General features: G+C 40.6%; 1 protein-coding gene across 1 annotated transcript; it reads right to left on the reverse strand.

Annotated features, from left to right (window-relative positions):
• Positions 1-5,789: 5,789 nt before the first annotated feature.
• Positions 5,790-6,921, reverse strand: LOC148182778 (endogenous retrovirus group K member 8 Gag polyprotein-like). The gene is made up of 2 exons (XM_088064740.1): positions 6,159-6,921; positions 5,790-6,013 (listed from the first exon to the last, which is right to left on the reverse strand). The coding sequence occupies exons 1-2, from the start codon at positions 6,919-6,921 to the stop codon at positions 5,790-5,792; spliced, it is 987 nt and encodes a 328-aa protein (XP_087920866.1).
• Between the last annotated feature and the right edge of the window lie 3,584 nt (positions 6,922-10,505).

The raw sequence follows: 10,505 nt of genomic DNA on the forward strand, positions 1-10,505 counted from the left end.
CCTTCCCCTGCCTGGAATCTCCTGGTTTCCCCGGGGTGAGGTGCTTAATCCGAGATGAGCCCCCAGTTTCTGTGAAAAACGAAGTTCACTCCTGTAAAGTTTTAAAAAGGTTTAATAAAGACAATAAGAGACATAAAGTAAAGCAAAGAGTTGCGGCCGGGTGCCTTGGTGCGCTGCCAAGAGCACACCTGGTATCTCAGGAATACCCCTTTTATCCCATCCTTGCTGTGAGGGGTTAATGCATATTCAAGCATGTCCCCTCCCTGGTTCCGTCTTCTTGGATCATGCTCTTCACAATTTTATTTTCTGCTGGTCATCATTATTCTAGCTGGTCAGCATTATTTTGGAGTTTTTGGTTTCCTTTTTTTTTTTCTCTGCAGATGGTCACCTGTTGATAAGAGTCTGGGCCCCTCATCCTTCCTCTGAGAACAGATGAGCTTCATGTCTTCCCCCCCCGCCAACATCCTGGTACCGGCTTTTTGATAACAGTTTGCTCTCCATTTCCTGCTGCTGATAATAGCCTGTTTTCCACAGCTTGATCCTCCCATTGTCGTGCCTGTTGGAGTTATCTTGCCTTGTCCGGATGAAACATATCCTTACCATTCAGAATTCCCTATCTAAGCCTATAACTTGCTAAGAGAGAAAAGAATATAGTGAAAGCATATAATATATATTTATCAGAATAACTGTGAAAAGCCAATATTTACAACATGAATTCACAACATTAGTAAGGTGTGTTCTCTTAGCTGAATGCAGAGACACCCGGCCGTATCTGTATACTTTACTTTATTTCTCTCTCCTAATTGTTTTTTTATTAAACTTTTAAATTCTATAAAAATTATGTGAACCTCGTTTTTCACACTAGTATCTCAGACAGCGGGCAAAAGAGGAGGGAGATGTGTGACCGGGAGTTTAGGATAAAAGGGGCTACCCTTCCGAAACCAAGAGAGAAAACCCCGGTGGACTCCCTTTATCTGAATGAAGTTTCAGGACTCTTCTCCTCTGTGGACACTGGCATTTCATAGTGTGATTTTCCATACACCTGCATCCACATATGCTGTTCAGAGTGTTTTGCAGCAGGCAAGGGTGGCTTATTCAGCTCCACAATCACAGTGAATCATATCATATGAGTGAATCATACCTGCATAATGCCAGTTGCTTCGAAGTAATCCCTGCGGATATTCTCTTTATTCCCCTTTTGCACAAGCACTTCCTGGAGCACCTGAAAAGTAGTGCTGGGCGTGGTGGAAGCATGTTTTAGTGGGCAGACAAAACTTCACCACTGTCCTAGCTACAGGAGTATTCTACCCCTCTCTATATCATTTCTGATGAACTGTTGATGATGGATCATTTGCAGGAGCTGCCCAGTGCACACCCAACTCCCCAGACTGTGTGTTAAATAAGATAAGGAGAGGCAAACCCTGCAAGACAGGGCAGAGTTTCTTTTTCTTCACACCAATGACTCAGCTGTGATAACTCCCTCCAAGGAAGTACCAGCACAGTCACACCCAGCCTGAGGGGTCATCTATGTTAATGGGCCATAAAAGACTCAATGGGACCACAGAATGGGCGGCTGCAAGGACTTAAACTATCAAGGAATCTCAAAATAGCCCATGACTCACAGTGTTACCTCATGAATTGTGAAACTCCCTGCCCTGAGGGAGGTACTGAGCATTCCCACTTAAACCTGAAAGGAATAAGAAGGATGTGTCTTTACAAACCGTGGGCCTATTTGTAGATAAGGCCAGATACTGATAGGTAAAAAAATCAATGGGAAGAAGCATAAATTCCAGAAGAATTCCACCAATTGACACTGTTGCTCACCCAAGGCCATGCTAAATTATTGGACTAAGAGAAACAGAACAGAGATACAAAGAAAAGAGGGGTGGGGGCGTGGAGGGTGGGGGTGTGCACATTAGAATGGAGTCTATATTAGGAGATTCAAGAAGTCTATATCTCTGAAGTACCTCAGCCAATAGGGAAAAAGAGACAGAAATGAAAGATAAATTAAGATAAAAAGGAAGCTGCATCCTCCATCATTTCGAGAGACCTTATGGAAAGTTCCCCATGGTCTGTCCCTTCATTGATGAATAAATGAATGCTTCCTTTTTGGTCATAGTGTTACATATGAAAATATGGGCTTTTGCATTCATAGATTAACCTTTTTTATCACAAGTATCTTGATATAGTACAATTTACACTTACTTTTAACTGCTTTTGTATAGTACAGTCTGTCAGTATATGTATACACTGTACAGTTTATATGAATGGTAATATAATAAATACATTGTATCGTAGACTTTTGATGAGTTCGGCGGGAGAAAATGCAGCACTCAATATGAATGATCAGCAAGTCTCGTTTATTAGCAACTCTAAAACCACTTATATAGCATCAGTAATTAGGCTCATACATAGTGCAAAAGAAAGCTCATTATTGGATATTTCATTTAAGGTCAACTCCACCTAATTCTACATTCCTGTGATCGCTCATCTATGCTGAATTCACATTCTTCTGATCACAGCATCTTGTTCTCAGTTAACAGTTATCACTAAGGCCTTCCTGACTTTGCAACATCTCACACCAACTGTACTCCATTGTCTAACTCTTTCCCAGCTAACTGCTGCATGGGAATATGACCTTTGCTCTCTAGCCATTCCTCCACAATTCCCCTGTTTTCTTTTTGTACTAACAAAACTGTAGAAGTAGCTTTCTTTACCATGTTTTGCAAGCATTGCAGTATGCAAGTAATAAACAGTTACACAATCACAATGATCAATATAACAACAATTGCCATTTGTGCTAAATTTTTTAACCATCTTGTGAGACCTAGGGATTGAAGCCACTCTTCTAATGGATTTGTTTCCATGGTTAATTTTTTCATATTGCTCTGTAGTTGTTGAAGACGAGCATGAATAGACACCGAATGGTCAGAAAGATTCCTGCAACACATCCCATCAAAGTCTTCACAGCCATGGCCCTGTGCTAATAGCAAAAAATCAGTAGCAGCTCTATTCTGCAATACAGCATGCCTAACACTATTCATATCCAAAAGCAAATCAGACAAAACCTTTGATGTAATTTTAAACTGTTTTCTTGTCTAACATGCCAGTCGTCGTAACTGTGTTAAGGCTTGAGCACTAGATACTCCAGGTGTAAAAATAAATGACACAATCACTGTAGGACGTTCCCAAAGCTCAACCTGATCTTTGCATTCTGGTCCCAGCTGAAACACACTTCTCTTTTTTCGTAACCTGGTTCTATTGGCTCCTAATAGTTGCTGTATAACGGGTGCAAACAATGTCAATTTCGTGGTAATTGTAAAGGTGTACTGCTAGAATTTACTTTACGAGTCCACTTGCCAAAATATGCATCATTATTTTGCAAATATAGCAAATTTTGTGGAGAAACATTTGTACCATTTGGCCCATGAGATTTTTTGCATGATTACTCCTAGCCCAATTAACAAAAGTTAAACAGTAATTGCTAGGGGCTGAACCTAATAGTCTTAACTCTTGTGGTTCTGACCCAGTAACATTTAAACTTGTAGCAATGTACCAATTTTGAGCTCCAATAGGATTTGCCTGAATTAAGCTTGTGTCACAGATATTGACCCTGAATCTACCTGATGGAATTTCACATAATGTTTTGTTTGCTTCTTTAGGTGTTTTCCAATTCTTTGTCCAGTTTTTAAACATTGTGGCATTGAGTGAATCATCTAAAGGTGCGCCCACTAAACAAGTTCGAAAAGGATCCGAAGGGGTAGCCATTGAAAGGCAAAAATTATCCTGTCCAGTTTGATTAGCCCACGTTATCCACATATTTTGTCTCTCATCTATGTCAATCAAAAACCCTTCATTTTCCCTTATCATGGTAAACCACAACAACAACCTGATCAGAGGTAGTCCCTTAAGGACTTTAAAAGGATTGCGGCAGTTCAGCCAGCATCTTGGCTGGATCCCATGTGAAATCTTGCTTCCCTTTTCTATTACCCCTCTGCCTCGCCCGTCGATTCGGTTGCTTCGAACCACGGGGTGTTCCATCTTCTTGGCAGCAGGGATAACTTTCAAGGAAAGACCCTTTCTCTCGAGACTGCCGTTTTAAAAATTGCTCCTAATTTTTATTTTTTACCCCTGGGATATCACACATGACCTGTGTAAGTGTCTTACGACAACGTATTGTGGTTATTTCAAGAATATATGGTAAAGGGGTATTGGGATGATAACAATAATTTTCTGGATTTATCCCAAAAGCAAAAATCTCCCACCATCTATCAGATCCTTTCTCAAATTATCTCGTTTGCACACCTTCCTGTAATGCAATCTCAGTTAAATTTCTTTCAATGTTGTAACACTCTGTACAAATCCCTCTTGGGGACCGACACCACTTAGAATGTATCCACCACTTTTCCTTACATACTTTACAAATATAACATACAAAAGATAACATTCACAATTTGGTACTGTGCACACGATTCACGTGTGAGAGTTCATCAGATCCCGTCTCTATGTTGATAGTAGAGAGCAAGAAGTATCTGCTAAATTTTCTGGATCCACTGAAGGTAAATCACTGGGATCAGCAGGTTTAGTCCATCGGCTCAGCACCCAAACAAGCTCTGTGGGGGTAGACACACAAAGATAACCAAGTCCTCAATAGAGTACTTTGCTAGGACCTCCCCACAGTCTTGTTTTTGGATCCTTATAAACCAATTGGTTTGCTTTAGCATTTCCTTCTCTGAAACCCACATGCCATTTGTGGCTATGAATATAAGTAATAGCAAAGGCAACAGTCCTCAGCTTTACTGCTCTTTGAAGTTGCAAAAACAGTTCATATAAACGAGGGTTTTTTACTTCTTTAATGTCTGCATTTTCAATACGTTCACTCACTCCTGCAACATATAAAGAATCAGTTGCCACATTAACAGGACCCTTAAACTACACCAAAACCCAAACAACAGCAACTAATTCCAGAGTTTATAATGCATCCTCCTTTTCAAGCTGGAATAATATGAAGATTCCATTGTCCTTCTGAATTTTGCCATGTAGCAGCAGCTGTACAAGATTTCTTTCCAGCATCAGTGAACACACAACAACCACTCTAATACCCATATCTCCCCCGTTTTCTTTTATTGCTGTGTTAAGGCACTGATGAGATGTTGAGGTCCAAACCATACAGTAAGGTTAATGTCTAAGTCTCATCTACGAACAACACCTGTCTGGATACAGTCCATTATTTTATTGAGAGCTTCTTGTTGTTCACTGGTGACCTGTATAGGTGCTGTAGGATCAGTACTCTTTAACAAAGGTCATAAGGATTGTAAAAGTTCATTAGGAATACCCACAAGTTTAAGCCAGTGTAAATCTCTCAGCAGTCGCTGAGCATCATGAACAGTATGAAGTAACATGTTTAATGACAGTTTCTGAGGGACAATATACTGCTCAGTTAAAGTCTACCCGAGATATTTCCATGCGGATGTCAGCTGTATTTTCTCAGGTGCAACAACCAGTCCATTCTGAAATAGTTGTGTTTGAATGTCCTTAACTTGTTTATCTGCAAAAGGTTGTGACTGAGCAAAAATAATATAATCCATATAATGATAAATAATAGTTGTAGGTCACTGAACCTGCAGTGGTTGTAAAACATTATTTACATAAAGCTTAGTGGCACCAATTGTGCAATTTGTTGTCCTTTATCAATTTTGGTTGGTAGTGCCGGTGTATATGCAATGATATATATTTTACTAAAATAGTCCACATCAATTATTCCAGGTAAAATAAACAGTCTCATTAGACTAGCAGATGAACATTCCAACACTATTGAACTCATAGCTTTTCCATTTATTATCCATGGGAATGTTGTAGGACTGTGATGTCAATAAATCCACAGTTACTGAGGCTGCCAGGTCCAGGCTGAGGCTCCCTGATGTGGCAGGCTGGAGGGAAGTGGCACTGATGTTCCAGCAGCTGCTATTTGTGTCGTGGCGTAGCAGCTTCTTACGCTGACAGATTTCCCGATCTCCGGCGGCAGACATTATCAGTGTGGGTATTAGACCAGCACTGACTGCACAAAATAGATGGTACAGTACATTCCTTCCGAATATGTCCAAGGTTGCCACAGCAAAAACATTTGAATTGGGGGGTTGGAATCCTGCCATGGTTACTTGTAGCCGCTTGTAGGAGTGCAAGAGCTGCTAAAACCTGACTCTGAGTAGATGCAGCTTGCCTTTTTAACTCTTGCCCTAGTTCTTTAATTGCCTGGACTAACATTGCCTGTAACTCTACCGGTATATTAGACATCCTTTCTAATGCCTCTTCAATAGTCCAATTAGCATTTAGGGAATTTAAAACTGACCTGGTTGCTGGATTACAATTTTGTAATGCACATTGTTTTAATAATGCTCCCCTCATATATTCAGGAACACTTGCCCTTTCTATAGCATTAGCCACTTTATCAATAAATGTTCTAAATGGCTCATCTCGCCCCTGTTTAATACTCATATAAGATGGAATACCTCCTGGCTCTTTGATCTGATCAAACGCAGCTCGCACTAACCGCATTCCTTCTCTCAACTTATCTGGTCCCAATATAGCTTGTGCTTCCACTTGACTATATGCTCCTAAGCCCATAAGTTCTTCCAAAGTTAATCCATACAGTGGATCACCTGCCTGCCTTCGCACATTTACACTTTCTTGACAATAAGCTTGCCAGTGTACATTAAACAACAACTGCTGATGCTGACTAAGAATCAATTTCATAATAATCCTACAATCTGCAGGCAACAAAATCTGTGTACCCCACAAATAATCAATCATTTGTCTAACCAGTTCACTGGTCACTCCAAACTGACTGACTGTAGCTCGCAACTGTGATAACCACTTCCAATCCAAAGCTGTAATTTGAGCTTGTATTCCTCCCCCTTGCATCGGTGCAAACGTTACGGGACATGCTACTTCCAATACAGCGTCTGCTTTTTCCTGATCTCTCTCTTGCAAAATATTCCGTGCTAACGTAGCCCATGTCTCTCTTCTTTCCCGTGCAATAGTCTCACCTAACTCACGCCCTAGCCCAGGGATAGATTTATTTCCCATAGGGGAGGATGGTAACGGTGCCGAAGGCTCTGTTCCAGTATCAAGGTTAGTAGGTGAAGGAATTTGAGATGGCACAAAAGGATTAACAGCTGCAGCAGGGATCAGTGACTGCGTGGGGGGAGTCAAAATTACTATATTCGTGGCGGGTGGCAATGGACACTCACTAACTCCCTCTAATAATCTATTTTTCGACATAGCTGCAGATGCCTTTGTGGCAGCTGCCTGTTCTGCCTGGTACTGCAAGAGAGCATTATGAACTGTCCACCACAGTTTTCCTAATTTTTTAGCAGTTTTATCATTATTAAAAACAGCTTCCCACAATTTATCTCCAAGTTTTTGCCACTCAATTCATAGACTGTATGGGGATTCTGAAAACAACCCTGAGCATACCCATAAGCAAGAAGTTCAGGAAGCTCCTTGCGCAAATCAAAATCTTTAACCTGTCGCTTTTCTAAAAAGCAGGTAAATAAATCATATGCTGCTTGCCTTTCCATCTTACCGTCAGCGCGCGCTGTTGCAGCCCCTACAAGGTTTCGGCAGCACGTTACGGCAGGACTCTCCTCTGAGGTCGCCTGGGCGCGGCAACCCTACTGTGCGATCAGGACTCTCCGATGATGTTGCCTGGAATGCAGCACAGCCGTTGCTTTTCACCTTCCTTGCTGCAAAGGACCAGTCCCCTGTCGCCGACTCCCTTGGCCAACTCTGACTGCTATTAAAAGTCCTTAAGGTTCTAAAGGTTCCAAAGGTCTCTAAGGTCCCAAAGGTCTCTAGGGTCCCAAAAGTCCCAAAGGTCCCTGTTGATCGGGCGCCATTTGATGAGTTCGGCGTGAGAAAATGCAGCACTCAATATGAATGATCAGCAAGTCTCGTTTATTAGCAACTCTAAAACCACTTATATAGCATCAGTAATTAGGCTCATACATAGTGCAAAAGAAAGCTCATTATTGGATATTTCATTTAAGGTCAACTCCACCTAATTCTACATTCCTGTGATCGCTCATCTATGCTGAATTCACATTCTTCTGATCACAGCATCCTGTTCTCAGTTAACAGTTATCACTTAGGCCTTCCTGACTTTGCAACATCTCACACCAACTGTACTCCATTGTCTAACTCTTTCCCAGCTAACTGCTGCATGGGAATATGACCTTTGCTCTCTAGCCATTCCTCCACAGACTTTAGCAAAGTGTTCAAAATAGAGACTAAAAATACCTCTATGTAACCAACTTAAAGAGTGGGGTAAAACCAATCATTTTCCTTACATCTGTGGACTGATGTCTCCAAGTGATAAGAATGATGGAAACCAGAACATAAGTGAAACAAAGAAATTAAGAATTAAGAAGAAATGCTTGACTAAAAGGGGCGTCTGACAAAAACCATACCCTTACACACTAATCCACAAAAACAAGAAAAAGGGTCAGACTGCAAGATGAGATAAGGAGCTGGAATACACAAACAAGATGCAAAGACAAAGGCACCACAGGATAAAAGAGATTCCTCAGACCCTAAGCCAGAAGAAACAGATTTGAAGTCCCAAAAAGTGGCCAAAGAACTGAAAGGGGCATGAGGCTTATTGTAATATGAAGTGAAGACAGGCAGGGTTAGGAAATTAACATGTATTAGGCATATTGTGTAAACCTAGTCTGTACAGGATAAAAAGGGAAAACCTAATCAAAAAGGGGTGCATGCTTTTTGGAGGAGATATCCCCATGCACCTCAGCGCTGAATAAATTCATACCTGCTCTTATAACTACTCTGCGAGTTATAGGGTTCCTTTTATTCCGCAAATCATAAGCATCCAAGAAGGTTTTATCGATAATCATATTCGGGAAGTGTGAAACAACAGGAAGGGAAAACAGGAAGACCTAATCTATAGAATATCCTGCAGGCAGGTCAGAGGTTAAAAACTGAAGGAGAAGGGAGCCTGAAATATCAAGAGTTCCCAAGAAAGTTTGAATAAGAAAACATGTTATAGATACATAGTATTATATCAGCTTTCCGCAAATATTAAGATGAATGCTGTATGTATCATGTTAAAATGGCTTTGCTGTAATAGTTGTTATAAATTTGTATTGTGATATTGGCTTTCGCAGATGAATATTATATATTAAATACTTTTTAGCTATGTATGTACTTTTTTTCTTGCTAACAAGTCTTAAGTTTAAAAGAATTTCCTAGGTACAAGGTAAGGAAACCCCAGAGGGCAAGGACAGTGAGGCCCAAGCTGTTATCAGGAGAACAATAGAGGCCAAACTGTTATCAGCGGAAGATATGAAACCCAGCTGCCCTCAGGGGAAGGATGACGGCCCCGGACTGTTATCTGCCCTGACCATTTGCAAAAAGAAAGGAAACCAAACTCCAAAATAATGATGACCAGCAAGAATAATGATGACCAGCAAAAATATATGCTGACCAGCAGAAAATAAAATTGTGAAGAGCATGATCCAAGAAGGCGGAACCAGGGAGGGGACATGCTTGAATATGCATTAACCCCTCACAGCAGGAGGGGATAAAAAGGGTATCCCTGAGATTCCAAGTGTGTTCCTGGCAAGGTGCCAGGGCACCCGGCAGTTTTAACCCTTTGCTTTATTTCTTTTGTCTCCTAATTGTCTTTTTATTTATATTAAATTCTTTTTATAATTTATTAAGAGAATCTCGTTTTTAATATAGTCAATATAGGATGTTTGAACTGTCTGCTTATTTAGGATAAATTCAATGAACAAATGATGACTCTGCTGATTATCAACACTCACTGTCTGTGGAAAGAAGGAGCCAAGGCCCAAATTAAAAGGTGATAAGAAGAGTACTAAAACCACAAGCCAAGAAACACACATGCTCTAAAAAGGTGGACCCAAGGAGTGGCCATGCTAAACAGTTCCTGGAAAATGTAAACTAGTTAATTGAAAAGTTTGAATATGCATAAAGTCTATGAATATGCATCAAGTTGATGCAATAGAAATGGTATGTAAGGAGTGTTTCCAAAACAACCAGGTGTGCTCTTGGCAGAGTGCCAAGCACCCGGCTCTTTTAAGCCTTTACTTTATTGTCTTTGTCTCCTATTGTCTCTTTTATTAAACCTTGTAAAATTTATCAGGAAAGTGAATGCCATTTTTCACAAATATATGAATATGCATGAGCCTCAAGAAATTTACAGCATGCTGTCTGACTAACTGGCCAGAGACACTCCAGTACCTCAGTGATATTTTTGTCCCTTCTTTTATTGGTTATTAAACTTCTTAAAAATTCTAAAGCATGAATTTTGTTCTTCATATAAGCCTCTGGAGTTGTGGATTAATTTTCCTAACAAACCTGAGTACATAAAATCTTTGGGCCTGGAGACTTCTAGCACCACCACTTGATGGATTTGGAGGAGGACCAGCACTTCAACAGGACTGGTACCATCACCCTGACCAAATGGG

The sequence above is a fragment of the Pseudopodoces humilis genome, chromosome 19, assembly GCF_049639895.1.
Source record: "Pseudopodoces humilis isolate 2021_Gansu_Grassland_sample_001 chromosome 19, ASM4963989v1, whole genome shotgun sequence".
Classification (NCBI taxonomy): Eukaryota; Metazoa; Chordata; class Aves; order Passeriformes; family Paridae; genus Pseudopodoces; species Pseudopodoces humilis.